Here is a 14,974-nt window from a genome sequence, read left to right on the forward strand (position 1 = left end):
AATCAAAGTCGAATGCAATGCCCAGGGAGTGCATTCAACTCCCAGGCGATGTGCGATAAGAAGAAATGCCAAAAAATCACGTATACGCCACCGCCTACAATAAAATGCCTGTAAAAACGGCAGTCACGAGGAAAAACTGCAGCCGCACAATTTTCACTGTGCGAGAGCCGAAAAAAATTTGCATTGCAAATTAGAAAAGTACAAAAAAAAACGTGTTAAAGAAACGAAAAGGAAAAACAGAAAAGCAGGCAAGGAAAAACTGGAGCCAGACAGCAGTGTTTGCTTCTTGGCATTTCATTTCGAATTCAATTTGACTGCATTTCTGCTTTTATTTTTCGCTTTTCTAATGCAGGAGGAAGAGGCAAATGAACTAAGCGCGGAGTTTGAACTGTCGTTGTTGTTGGTGTTGCTGTTGCTGTTGCTGCTTGTTGGTGTTGCTAGTTGCTGCTGTGCCAATTGGCGTTGCCACACCTCAAAAATGCGAAACAAAATGAAATTAATGTGCAACTTGCACGCGCCGAAAAGCAGGGGGGAGAAAAGAAAAGGAAAAGATTGGAATACACCTAAAGAAGTTTTAACAGGTTTTACCTTTGTAGTAATCTTTGAAGTTGAACTCTGCTTCATAAGGAATAATCCTAATTCTTCAAACTAGTATTATCTTTAGTTAAATACCTAGAATATGAGCTATCACTTAGTTGTCATAAGGATAGGAAGTCTAACTTCTTTAAAAGAAATTTTTTGTTAATATAAAACTTTACTTTTTTCCATATGTTGAAACCTTTTCTTACTTTTTATTTCCTATTTAATATTTATATTAAAAACTATTGAAAATTAATTTGGATTATTTAACCTTGATTAATAAGTTGGCTTTAAGGTCAGCAGTTGGTTGTTTGTATTAAAGACTTTATCTATTTATGTTTACATTTAAAAATGTCTTTGTCGCAGAAATATCATTTTAATATTTTTTATTAGTATCCCTATCTATATATATTTTTTCAGTGCGTGGCGCGTTACGCGCTTGTGCAATTGCAAATTGAATTTTCACCATTGGAGTGCCGGCAACAACGGACACAACGCTGTCTGGAAAATGTCGTCGGCCCGGGCAGGAATGAAAAAGAAAAACCCAAAGGAAACTCAAGTGCCTGCTTTTCATTTTCGCGCCGCGTTCAAATGCAAATCATTTGGTGGCTTTTGTAAGTTGACAATTTGAGACGCCATTGTTTACCCAGCCGAAGAAAAAGGGGTGCGGGCCGAGGGCTGGCGGAAAACTGCCTGGCATTTCCGCGTTGTCAGACAAGTCAGAGGCATGGACGATAGACGACAAAGACTTCATATTTTCCTCGATTTTTTCCATTTTCATTTCCATTCCATGCATTTATCTGGGCGAAGACAACTGATTGAAGGCAACGAGCGAATGGCAGACATTTGGCCGCAGAAAAAATATCAATAGAAGTGCCGGGGAAAGGCAGTCGAGTTTTCGACGTCTCCTTGATGAATTCCTATTTGCTTTTCCCCTCCGTCCCCCGATGCACTGATTTAATTTGCCTGCAATTTACATTTGCCTGCAACTGCCCGCACTAATTGCCGCAATTAAATGTTGCCGTTGCGGGCCGCAGAATGAAATCCTTGCCGGCGAATCCGGGCAATTAGCCAGTCCGGCCAAGACAAATCTGCCCAAGTGCTTATGGTTTTTATGGTCGAAGGAGTGGGCACAGTAAAAGTGGTACATCAAAAAAAAGATTTTGAGGTTTTGGATAAGAAATAAGAAATGTCAACAAAATTTACGTTAAAATATTTAAAAATGTTTAAATATTTGACAAGATGTAAGTATCTGAAACCTTTTATACTGATTTATACATTTTTCAAATAAAAGAAATAATTAACTAAAAAAAACTATGAAATATTTTATATTTTTTAATATTACTTAGTTGCTATAATATAGTTGGAATTTATGTAAATGGTATATTATTAGGTGTATTAAAAAGGAGCAAAAGAAAAACGCTCTTAAATTTAAACACAAATTTTAGTTTATTGTTTATTTCTTGTATAAAAAATGATTGAATTCTGATTTTTTTTTCAAAAATACAACATACATTTCTTCTCTGTGTAGCCCTCAGCTGACCGTAATGGTTATTAAACTCAATTTTGGTTGCATTTTCCGGCCCAGTTCCTAGTGCCCGTTCCGTTGGAGCGACCCACAACTCCCGAAGTCTATTCAAATTGGCAAGGAAATCCCATAACCGAGACCAATTCAAGGCGATTTATGAAAATGAAAACATTTTCTCCATGCCTTTCAATTGCACCCAATGCAACCACATTGACAGACCTGCAACATGGCAAGCAATTTCCTCGCCGAGCACAAGGAAAGGAGGAACGGCAACAGCCAATGGCCAATAACAGGGAATTATATTCATTTTCACATTTTTCATGCTGCGCTTTAATAGTTTCCTCAAAAGGAGAAGAAACCGAAGCCCCAACGACTTTCAATTGCTGCTGCTGCCGCTGCCGCAGTTGCTGTTGCTGTTGCTGTTGCTGTTATGCAATGAATGCAAATTTATTGAACATAATTTCCAGCAGCGACAACAATGGTCCGCCGAGGAGTCGACAACGCGGAAGAGTCAGTTGCAAGTTGCACGTACCACGTACCTTTGTTTAGATGCGCAACAGATGAAGATGTTGCTGCGGGGTTGTTGCTGGTGTTGCCGTTGCTGCCGCCGCTGGCGTTGTTGTTGCAGTTGCTGCTGTTGACCGCTGACGAGGATGTACGACCGCTGACATTGACAACTGTACTCGGGCCGCGGGCAAAGTGCTCCGAGCAGCTGGACGACGACGAGGAGGAGACCGTGTGGGCGGAGGACCCTGAGGAGGAGCCGGAGGAGGAGGCCGACGAGCAGCCGCTGTCCGGCGAGGAGTGGGCGCCGCTGGAGGAGGGGGAGCTGCTGCTGTTGTGGTTGCTGGCCGGACCGAACTGATGCACACTGCTGATGGTGTACAGAGCACCTCCACCATTGCTCAGCGTGCAGTTGAGCTGGTGGTTTTGCTGCTGGCCAGGAAGGTGTCCCTGGTGTTGCTGCTGTTGATGTGGGTGGTTGAGTTGCTGTTCCAGGGGACGCAGACTATTTGCAACACTCTCCACTGGCGCTGCTGTCCTGTAGAAATCGTCACACTGCAGCAGCTGCAAGGGATCGGCTTCAATGGCACTTAGGCAATCCTGCAATTCCCGGTGATGCTGCTCCTCCGCCTCTTCCTCTTCCTGCTCGGAGTCCAAGCTATTGGCCTCGCTGTAGGCCCCTTGGGTGGACGAGTCCTCCGGTGAGTCAAAGAAATGCAAATTAAAGTCGGAATTTGCATTAAAATTGACCGCCGGCAGCAGGGCTCCTTCCGCTCCTTCGTCCTCCTCCTCCTCTGCCCCGTCTACCTCTTCTTCGTCCTCTTCCCCGTCCCCGTCCTCGTCCTCGTCTTCCTCCCCCTCCTCCTCGCTTAGCTGTTCCTCGTCCCGAGCGAAATCCTTGATGAGATCCTCCTCCTTCACCTGGAGCTGCTGCTGCTGCTCCGCCGAGTGCTTCACACAGGTTTCGACCAGAAGATTGGAGCGGATTTGTGCCTGTGCCTCCAGCTCTATTTGGTATACATCCATGTTGCTAGGATCGGATCGGTCAGAAGGCCATCCATCATCTTCATCATCGTCCTGCTGGCGGAAATCGATGTTGGCAACCCGCGATGGCGCCCGCTCAGCATGTTTGTGGGAAATCTTTGCGATCCTATACCATCCGGCACTTTATGGGGAATTCGGTAAGAGGAGGGTTTTCAAAGGGATTCAGAGTCTTTGGGATATTTATGTATAATTTTTTTCAGCTGCGGCTTAATTAAAAAAAATTTTAGAATTTATTTTCTTTCAGAAAGTCGATTTTTTGTTTTAACTTTGATTATAAATTTGATTTACCTAACTAGGGATCATCCTTTTTCGAAATCTATTTAAAGACCCATGATATCAAATAAATGCTCTTTAATAATCAATTTTTTCCATCATAATAAACTGTCATTTAAAAAGAAATTCATTGGTTTTTTTTTTTTTAAACTGAAATCATATGGTAAATAATTATTGTGAAAAAAATATGTTTCACAAAGACAAATTTATTTTTTAGTAGTTATAATTTTTTTATAATAATTAATTATTTCTGGATAATATTTGACTGTAAACATTTTGCATTATTTCTGATTTTATAGAAACATATTTTTGTACTAGCCGATTTCCAAATCCATAACATTTTAGTGCAAGCCCAGTGTACAATATATCATGACAAATGGCCCTGTCTAATTCCTGTGCACAATTTCGCATGAAAGGTTTAATTAAATTATCACTATCATCCCCCAATCCCCCTGCACTTTTATTTGTCACTGGCACTTAGCATTCGTAATGGCTTATATTGCATAAATTTTCAATTCACTTCCGTGTTGTTTTCGCAGTCCTTCGTTCCCAAGTTCAGGCGGTCGATCGATACGACTCGATGAGATATTATATGATATGATATTAGTTCGTTGTGGGGCGGCACTCGCGACTCGATATTTTCGGGGAGAAATGGTGATCGCGCGTACGAAACTCTCGCCTCGCCGAGATCCAAGCGCCAACTTCGCAGCGCTCCAAATGCGCCAGGGAAAATCCAAGCCAAACTGCAGAACTGTAGAACTGCAGAACCGCAGAACCTACGACAACACACAAGAGTCCAAGACGACGGCGGCAGCGACGCAGAAGAATTGCGGCAAGAACGTGTCCCTCCGGGCGAGTGTGAGTGAGTGTGCGGCGGTGTGAGTGTGGAAAGAGCAGGAAAATAGAATGCAGTGCGGCTGTGTGGCCCAATGGAGTGGGAAAACTGCGAAGCGCCGCCGCCGCCGCAGCACGAGGCGGAATTGGAATCGGATTCTCTGGAGGAGATCCAGGGGGACGGGGGCACGGCGGGCGCACGGAGAGAGAGTCAATGTGCTGTGGCTTCTATCTTTCTAATCTCCACCAGCGGCAGCAGCAACAACACGAGCTGCAACAGCAACAACCAGGGAAATAACAGCGACAACACACTCGCCAACGAAAAGAACCACAGCAACAACAGTCACATCGATAGCAGCAGCAGCGACACAAGCTGCAACAGCAACAACCAGGAAAGCAACAGCGGCAACAGCACAAGCTGCAACAGCAACAACCAGGGAAATAACAGCAGTCACATCGATAGCAGCAACAGCAACAGCAACAGCAGCAACACCAGCTGCAACAACAACAACAACACGAGCAGCATTAGCAACAACCAGGGAAGTAACAGCGACAACAACACATGCTGCAACAGCAACAACATTAGAATCTGTTCCAGCTGCAGCACTAGCAGCTGCAACACTAACAGCAGCTGCAACAACAGCAAAAGAAGCAACAACTATTGCTCCTACAGCGACAACAACTCGACTTGCAACAGCAACATGCATTGCCACTCTCGCTGTCTGCGTGTTGTTGCTGCACTTTTCCATTTGCAAACTCTTTTCCTGGTTGCTATTTTCAATTTCTATTGCCTCTGCCGCCGTCGCTGCCGACGCCGCTGCCAGCATTTCCAAGTGCAACAACACTCCACTCAAGATCAATTTCACACACACTACGGCAGTAGAAAGAGAGAGAGAGCGCGAACCGTTACTTAGTTTGCACTATCCTCGAGGGAGAGGGCAATAGAATATGGGCGATTCGGTATATGTGTGCGTGTGCGAGCGAAAGAGAGGGCAGAAGTGGGGGCGCCTTACAGGGGGGTCAAGAACCTTCAGTCGACTGGGCGAGAAAGAGAAAGGGAGTGCCGCAGTGGGCTCTCCGAGTGGGAGAGAAAATTCTGCAATGCGGAAGTTAGAATGTTGCATGTTGCTGCTGCGCTTCTTTATTTTTGATCTTTTCTGCTCAAAAGAAAGTGGTAAACTTTAGGTTCTGGCACTAGAATACTTTCTCAAAAATTATATTTGAAGATCACTAGAAAAATGTGGCGGGGAAGTAAATGGTTGGTTAGAAATCTATAAAGTTGCTAGGGTGTTCTTTTGGTTCAAAGACTACCTATGAATTATATTTAAAAACGTATTAATGGAATTCAAAAATCAATACAAACTGTTAATTTTACATGTTAGGGAAAATATAAAAAGGCACCTATAAAATGATCTTATTTAAATATATTCAAAAAAGATATGTACATACTATATAGATTCAGAACTAAGGATTCCAAGTATTTGTGTTTAGAAAACCTTAATTAAGTATGAGTTGACAATTTAACATTTTTATTGAAAAGTTTTATAAAAGTCCGAATTTTCCGAATACTGATTTACTTTTTTTCCCCATTTTCCCCAACGCATTGCACAATTTCCCTGACGAACGCCTGGCCCAAAAGGGAAGCAACGAGAGTCAATGATCAGCGGCAGCGGCGACGTCGACGTCGACTGCATGCTGGCTTGCCATTTTTCCAACGGGCAGCGAAAGCAACCAGAAACTGTAAATAACAAGAAAACGGCAACTGGGCGATCGGCGGAGCTCTATATCCACGATCCTCCGCGAAAGCGAAAAACCAGCGAAAAGCCGAAGCTCGGCGACCAATCGAAGCGATAACTCCGCCGCCCCCACCGGTCCGCCCAGGCTACGCCGCACTACACCACGCCATGGTGCACCCCTGCTATAAGTCCGATTGCGTCGGGCGATAAAACCTGATCTCCACTGGCACACGGACGCGGGACGCACACTCCTCCGAGACGCTCACCCATACAGGGACGCGCGATGACGACGAACCAGGAAGAGAAAAATGAAAATGCCGCCTCGCGAAGATTGTGTAATCGAACTGAGTGTGTCTGCGTGCGTGTGTGCGAGTGAGAGTTGTGCAGGCATGGACGGGCGCAGGGGGCTCTATTCTTATTATTACTGCATTTCACTTATCATCAGCGGGGGGAGCGGGCGGTCGCCTTGGCTTCTTCGCTATTTCGCGTTTTATTTATTTTGCCATTGTCGGCTCTACGCGGCCGCTATATAGTAAGTTCAATGACTTGTGGGCAACGTCATGGGCAACATCTGAGGCAGCAACAACAGCAACAGCAGCCGCAACTAGGCGCGGGCAGCAACAAAGTGGCGCAAAATGCGTTTAGTTTTATTTATTTGCTTATTATTATGCCACTGCCGACAGCCCCTAGATTCTACACAGAACCAAAATGATCAGAAAGACTGAGGATCGATCACGGGAGGAAAACAATTTATTGAAACAAAAAAAGGATGTAAGCAATAGAATAGAATATTAGAATATTTTAATAATAAAGCCCCCATTATAAATAAAAAATAATTACAAATCCATTATATATTGGAAAAACCATAAATGAAATACAATAAAAAAGGTCATTAATTTAAGCAGCCTTAACAATGTCAAATTTAGATACTATTAAGATACACCGGTAAAATGTAGTTTAAAATTGTTTAATCAAGTACAGACACATTTTATTAAATATTTAAGAATTTTGTTATACTAACAAATTGTTAGATTTTTATTCCCTAAGACTAGCAGTCTTACTTTTCAGTGCCGGTGCTAGATTTTAGCCGCTTGAGTGCTGGCTCTTGTTTACCCTGCGCATTTTTCCTTCGCCACCATTTGTTGCTATTGTTGCTGAGGCCTGACTGATTTTGATAGCACTCAACTGGTAAACAAAGTTTGCCTCAGTGAGCGTTAGAAATTATCACTGGACGGGCAAGCGAGTGGAAGGAAAAATTGCGCACAGCCGAAGATCAAACAATGGCCGAATTTAAGCGGAACAGCAAACAACTGGAATTCGCAGCTCAAGCTCAAAACTATTATATTTCCGATCCCATGACGCCGTGCCGGTGTCAGAATGCCAGAAAATGCGGATTGTAAACCGAAGAGATGCCCATGCAAACGTCAGGGCAGGAAAAACATTTTATACACTGTAAAATATAGTTTCCAGAAAGCGAAAACCGATTTGTGCTATAGATATTACAATTTTAACTCACCATTTTATACAAAATCGCAACTGTCTGTTTAGAATACTTATTAATTTCATCAAATAATCAGGTTATTGGTTATTGGATTTACTATAGTATAGATATATCTATCGGAAAATCTATTGTTTTTATAGAACATGAGAAAAATAGTAATTGAAAAATTAAATGAATTAAATTAGTTAATTTAGGTCCTACGTATTTTTAGTATTATTTTAATTTGCATATAATTTAAATAGACAACTCTGTAATCATGAAGAATCTTGAATTTCTGTTGATACACAAACCAATATTTCCCCCAGTGAGCAGTAGCAATGTGGCACAGTTTGTGGCAGGACGGGCTGGTATTTGTGGCCAACACTTTTCACTGGGTGCTGGTGGCATGTAGAGTAAACTAAGCCAAAAGTGGCGCAGAGCAGGGGTGTCGAGGGAGCAACTAGAGACGGCGAGTGTCAGCAACCTCAATAAAATGTTGCCATTCGCCGGCGTTTCTTAGCTCCCTAGGTCATGATCTGTTTCGTGGGCAGCTATAAACAGCGGCCACCGGGAAAAGTCGGGGTTCAAAGGCCGGAAGGAACTTACCTATCAGGACGTCACTGCATCCCGATCCGGAGTGCGAGCTCAGCGAGGAGATGTGTCCGTCCGACGGACTCTGGGGCGCTTCCCGCAGCGGACTGCTGGGCGTGGTCGGGGGCGTATTGAGGCAACGCTGGCTGCCCAAAGCTATCGACTGCGATCCAGGCGGCGATTCAATCTTGATGTAGCAGTTCCCGAGCACAGACAGTCTGCGGAATTTGGTAAAAAAACAATGATGAACTTGATTAATTTGATTATAAAAGGGGTTCCATTAAAATTATAATCTAATATATAAGAAATGCTTCAAATTTTTTAAAATAACATATCCCATGTTACATAAGTATCAGTCTCTAATATCATAAAACCTTTAACCTCAATTTATAAAATAACATTTACATTAATGGTAACATATCTTCTGAGTGTATGGTTTCCAAATAACTTATCATTGTTTATTTTACAGGTTTTCTGAGTATATTTTCGGCTGCCCAGAGAAAGAAAGTGTTATAAATATATAATTTAATAAGCGAGCAAGGCAGCTTACAAAAAATGCATTCTATACAATTGAGTTCAATCGCAATCATTTCCCTGCAGAAATGTTTTACCGCGGGGGTGATGGGCTATTTTCCTGCTCAAGTTTCCACAATGTCAATGCCAAAGGTAATTGCGGCGAACGAAAAGCCGCAAACTGGCTTAAAAATTCAAATAATTATCGTTAGCTCGAGGGGGCCGCCCTGGAGTCCCATCCCTTGTTTATTTGCCTTGCACGTTCCCAACTCTTTTCTCTATTTTCCGGTGCCATTCGACCCCTCCTAGTCCTCCTTCTGCGCCGCCCATCTCCATTGTACGTAATTGATTGGAAAAATGGCCATTCATGTTAAGTGCAGGCGGCTATGGCCGTTTATTCGAGCAGATATATAGGCGGGCGGGGCAAGACGGAGGACCTCTGTATCGGCCATATCTCTCTCCTGGCACAATTCTTAGCTCGTTTTGCCCCGTAATTGGCCATTTTCCCTAGTCCAGGCCGGGCGAAGAATTTATTGAACATCAGCGTTTTGTGGGTGGCTGGCGGAGACCACTTGAGAACATGCAGTTTTCCACCCACTTTGATCGATTGTTTGCTTGGTGCTGTTTTCGGAATTTAAGAGGACTTAAAGTCGCCGCTGAGCTACCTGAGATTTATTGCACTCGCATCCGTCAGGAGCAACAAATCTAGCTGGCCGTATAAATCAAGTATACGCAATCTGCATTACTCATACGCCCTGTGGCTCAAGCCAAACCAAACCTAAGCCAGTGGCTGCGGCGAAGGGGATAAAAATCAATAAGTGCTTTGCATGTGCCATCTTCTCGCATCCTGCGGCTGCTTTTCGCATTTCCACATGTCCTTTTTGTGTATTTTTCCCCCATTTTCTTGCCTTTTCCGCTCCGTGGCTGCTGATGCTGTTGCCTGTCAGTGCATTTAGTTGCCTTTTTTTCCGAGATGTGTGTTTCTGTGTAGTTTTCCTTACAATATTTCCACGTTGTTATGCACTTCACACAAGTGGAAGACACTTGGGTCTGCTGATGCTCCTGCTGCTTATATTGTCACAATATTTTCGCTTTTCAATGCGCCGCTCGAAAGCACAAGTGAAATATATGCCCATGCGGTGGCATTTTGAGTTTGGCAAGCGGCCTTTTTGTGCCATTTTCTATGGCTTTGTGTGTCGAAATCTGCAGAATGGAACTCTTGATTTATTCAGCCATCCGACATCGATCGGTTTAAAGGACAAGAGCCGCCTGCTGCGAAGTAAATCTCATCATTTGCCATGCCCTGTCGTCGTTTGTTTCCATCTGCCTGCCATGTAATTTTCACATTTTTACTCATCAACGCCAACGTCATATCCGAGGGATGGCTTGGCCCGCGGACCACCCACCGCCCCGTGCCCATTGTGTGGGCGTGGCAAGCCGGCAAAGGAGGCACCACCAGCAGCAGCAACAATAACCACCGCTGCAACACAGCAGATGCTGCAACTGCTGCGGCTTTTGTGTGTAAGGGAAGTAGGTTAGTGGCTCACTCGTCAGCCAAATGAATGATGGAGTAACTGCGGCAAACTGTGCCTGAAAAGTTCCCTTTTCCCCCTTTTTTTTGCATCCCGGGCAATTGTATGGTTAATTGAAATAAGAGATGATACAAAAAAGAAGGAAAGGAAAGTGAAAGCCTGTGAGGGGGCAGGTGTTGTCATTAAATGGGGCACACATGTGCGCAGTATTTACAGGCACTAACCTGGTTCTGGTGGGCTGCTCCGGCTCCTCCTTCTCCTCGATGATGTGACTCAAACCCGTGGTGTTTGAATACTCCATGGATTGCCGGCCCTCCAAGGGGCTGGCTGTTTTTCCGAGCTGTCACTAAAATACATTTAAGCAGCTGCACCACCGATTCCAGGCCAAACAAAAGTGATGGCAAGCCTGCAAAGTGAAAGTACTGCGCTGCGCCCAAAAGATGCCACTAAATCTAGCACTTTCACTGCATAACTTCAATGTTTAAATTTATAATAATTCCACTTTTGCACTGCACTCTACCGAATTTATTGGGGATTCTTATATTTTTAAAAGGGAAATCCCTGCGGAAGTGCTCTTGCCGTTCGGCTGGCTGCCGTCATAACTGGCGTGGAATACTGTAAATCGGCTTTTGGCCACTGCAGTTTGCCGTTTTTCCGTTTTGGCCCGTGCGGAGACCGAGCGACCAGCCTCTGGGCCCGAAAAGCGCCGACGACTACGACAGCGACAGGACGACGGCGACAACAAAATGCAGCAAAAAGTTTTTAAAGCTGCAGCAGCGAAAAAAGTAGCTTAGCTGCCACAGGATGTGAGGCAGGAGCCAGAGCGAGCCAGCAAAACAATCACATGGCTCGTTGCAAGCTTGCCGCAGCAACAACATTCTGGCCCGAACGAAGTGTTGCCGCAAAAACATAAACAGAGAGCCGCCAGCCGGTGAGAGCCGGGCCCAAAGAGAGCGCCGAGAAAGTTTTCAAATTTTAGGAAAATATACGTTTTAATCCTTTTTATGAAATGGATTAGCCATTAATTTTTAAGACCAACTCATATTTCTATCTGCGCCTTTTACTAACTACCAAGCATTACATTTATTTAAAGCTCAAAGGAACAAATAATTTAGTTATTCTAAATATTTAAAAAAAATATGTAGTATTTATAATCTACTTCCTTTTTTGATATATCATTTAAGAAAAAATAAAGAAAGTGATAAGAAACTCAAATTAAAGTTCAGAGTATTAAATTTGTTACTTTAAAAAATAGACGTTTAAAATTATATTACACAAAAAATGCAAAAAGCTAAAACACTCGACTTCTAAATTAATATTTAATGAAACATATTTTTTTGCTGAAGAATAATATTATTAACGAATTGCAATGCAAATAAAATTTAGTTTTTAATCCCACAGAGTAAACCTACTAAACCAAATTTATTTTTAAACAAATACAATAATTTATCTTCGCTCTCGTAGCGAATTTCCCACGCCGGCGCGCTCTCCTCTTGAATCGCCGAGTTTGCTCTGCCCACGCGAGCTGCACAAAATCGCGTGCATGAGATGGAAACCAGGTCAGGGCCGCCGTGCTCGCGCTGCCCCAACCGCTGCGCTCCTGCACCGCCACCCACTCCGGCGGAAAGCTCTCTGCTCGTTTTGCTTCTCAGCGAATAAGCTCTCTCCTTCGTAGCCCCATAGGTTGTACCGCCTCCACTCGGGTACACAATCGGTTTAATTAATTAGTAACAAATATATTTCTGTATAAATACGATCCTAAAGGTTATCGAACTTAAAATGTACGACAAAATCGAGCACCCGCACTAAACATCGACGGAAAATCATAAGTAGAGAACAGTGACACACAGAAACATAAATTCTAGGCAGAGCAGTTGCACTTGCTTCGCCCTTTCGGTACGGATTTCGTTTTCGGTTAGGCTCAGTTAGACAAAGATAACACAAAGTAGTAATTACAATTAGTTGGCAAAACGAAGGTTTCTCAAGGCACATTTTGGCTTGGCATCTATTGATTTTGCTCCCTACTCTCAGCGCCGCATCTTCTCCAGAATGGGCACCACCATGTCGAACTTGGGCCGCTTGCCGGGGTCCTCGTTCATGCAGATTCCGATAAGCTTGGACATGTGCGACGAGGTGCCTGGCGGAATCTTGACACGCAGTCCCTCCAGCGCAATCTTCATGCCGCACTCCATGGGCGACCACTCGGCGAAGGGCACCTCGCGTGTGGTCAGCTCCCAAATGAGTATAGCAAAGCTCCACATGTCGCAGGCCTCCCAGTTTCGGTCAGCCTGCTTGCGCTGCAGTGCTTCCGGCGACATCCAGGCCGGCTGGTAGATGCGACCCTTCTCCTGGAACGAGAATTTGGCATCGCCCATGTTGATCCTCGCCGTCAGATCGTCGTCGATCATCACATGATGACTGTTCAGGTGATATGTGGGAATGATGCGCTCCAGCGAGTGCAGGAAGGCCATTCCGCGGGCAACATCCAGGGCAAAGCTCACCGCCTGGCTGGTGTCCACCACCACACCAGTGGCTCCATGTAGCAGGCTAAACAGCGAGGAGCGTGGCATGAACTGTATGAGAGGAATCATTTGTAGAGTTTACAAAACGATCATTATAGTTATTTCAGTCCAACCCACCTGACTAATGGTCACCAGATTAGGCGGCGAATTGCAAGCCCCTATAATGGGCAAGATGTTGGGGTGAGAGAAGATACGCAGCTTGGGGAACTCCTCGTTGAAGTCCCTCGAGATGCGAGGCGTGCACTGGCGCACGGCCAGGATCTTGGCCACTACATCGTTCTTTTGCCAGCGACCCCGCCATGTTTCTCCCGACGGCGTCACCGAGAGCTTGGTGTGCAGATCCAGGTCTCCCATGCTAATTCCCTTAAAGCGGGACAAAGTGGCATCCCTCGACCGCGTCTTCATGCCCTGCCAGCTCTGCTCTTTGAAGCTGATCACCTTCACCTCCCTGCCGCTCCTCTCGACTAGATCCTGCAGCCTCTTGGCCAAACTGGGCTTGGCCTTCTCGATCGGCGTGTGCCCGTCCTTGTTGGCGATTCCCACCTGTGCTCCCGCATTCAGCAAGTCCTCGCAGATCATGTCGTAGCCCCAGAAGCAGGCGTAGTGCAGGGGCGTGTTTCCATGTTCGTTTACTGCATTCACATCGCTGCGCTCTTTTATTAACTGAAATGCGAGATATGAGTTTTAAGAAAGATAACTGATGGCTTTCTGCCTTATCTCACCATCTGGACCACATCGCGGTGGCCATGGGCTGCCGCCAAATGGAGTGGGATGTCGTCGCCCATGTTGGTGGCATTTACGCGGGCTCCTCGCTGCAGCAAAGTCTCCACCAGCTTGGCATGTCCCTCCTTGGCCACCCAGTGCAATGGACTGAAGCCATGGTCGTCACTAAAAAATTTAATTATATATAAGTCGTGTCAGAATATACTACATTTTTTTTAAATTGCTTAGTGATTGTAGTATTAAAACCTTTAGATACAAATTTATATTGGTCCATAAAACACATCACTATCTAATAGATCCCAAAGCGGTTTTAATATTTATAATTGGGATTCTTCTTTAAAAGCATTATTTATAGATCAAGGTAAAAAAACAGTTCCTTATCAGAGTAGTTTATCTGATCTTTAAAATGTATTTTCTAGTTAGTATCTACACAGGTCTTAATCAAAGAAGGATCCGAATAGGACTGTATATGCCTCTAGGAACAAAATTGTGCCTTAAAATTCAAGTTTATAAGGGGTAAAAACATCTGTGGAGCACAAAAAAAATTCATTGTGTGGGAAGCGGGTTTTATGCTCGCGATATGCACACATGCAAATACATACATATATATTTTTGATTCGTCTGTTTACACAACACAAGAATAAATCATGACGTCACTGAGACATGAAAGACCCTCGAAATCTTGGGCGTATTTGGTCGATGACTAAATGATGATTCTTGGGATGGGAGGCATCTACTCATAGGGTCTTGCTTTCCCAGTACCTCTCCACAAGCAACTAGAAAGTGCCCGACTAGCTAGTTAGTTACTTGTTTTAGTTTTACCCCAAATTGTTGTCGTGCTCCGTTTCGTCCAGCCACAGGCGCACTTGAATCGAGTTGCCCTCGCGACACCAGTGGAATATGTCCTCCATTTTTGCTCCTCACGCCTTTGTTCCGCTCTAGGTCACTGTTTTTAAAGGTTTTCCAACCCAAATTACATCTAGAAACGGCTAAAAACTGTTTAAAGACGACAGTTGTGAGAATTTCTAAATAAAAAATTAGAGGTGTGACCCTTGCAAGTATTTAACAATCAGCCCGCGTTGCCAACTACCTCAGAGCATCGATAGCTGCATATC

At 44.3% G+C, this 14,974-nt stretch overlaps 2 protein-coding genes across 4 annotated transcripts in view; both read right to left on the reverse strand.

The window, feature by feature from the left end:
* The window catches only part of LOC108028554 (ecdysone-induced protein 78C), a 41,880-nt gene extending 30,589 nt beyond the window's left edge, over window positions 1-11,291 (reverse strand). The window contains exons 1-2 of one of the 3 annotated variants that reach the window (XM_050886072.1): window positions 10,839-11,291; window positions 8,585-8,787 (exon numbers count right to left, since the gene is read on the reverse strand). In XM_050886072.1, the coding sequence (XP_050742029.1) occupies window positions 8,585-8,787; window positions 10,839-10,915 (280 nt within the window). In that variant the 5' untranslated portion in view covers window positions 10,916-11,291. Of the gene's footprint in view, window positions 1-2,646; window positions 3,862-3,943; window positions 4,057-4,448; window positions 4,633-8,584; window positions 8,788-10,838 lie in introns of those variants that run through there. The other 2 variants (XM_050886070.1, XM_050886071.1) reach the window with 2 other exon arrangements.
* A 1,038-nt stretch (window positions 11,292-12,329) lies between these two features.
* Window positions 12,330-14,932, reverse strand: LOC108028738 (integrin-linked protein kinase). Its single transcript, XM_017100704.3, has 4 exons — window positions 14,682-14,932; window positions 13,859-14,024; window positions 13,254-13,799; window positions 12,330-13,187 (listed from the first exon to the last, which is right to left on the reverse strand). Exons 1-4 carry the CDS (start codon window positions 14,768-14,770, stop codon window positions 12,642-12,644), a joined length of 1,347 nt encoding a protein of 448 aa, XP_016956193.1. The 5' UTR covers window positions 14,771-14,932; the 3' UTR covers window positions 12,330-12,641.
* Window positions 14,933-14,974: the final 42 nt, after the last annotated feature.

Source organism: Drosophila biarmipes, chromosome 3L, assembly GCF_025231255.1.
Source record: "Drosophila biarmipes strain raj3 chromosome 3L, RU_DBia_V1.1, whole genome shotgun sequence".
Lineage (NCBI taxonomy): Eukaryota > Metazoa > Arthropoda > Insecta > Diptera > Drosophilidae > Drosophila > Drosophila biarmipes.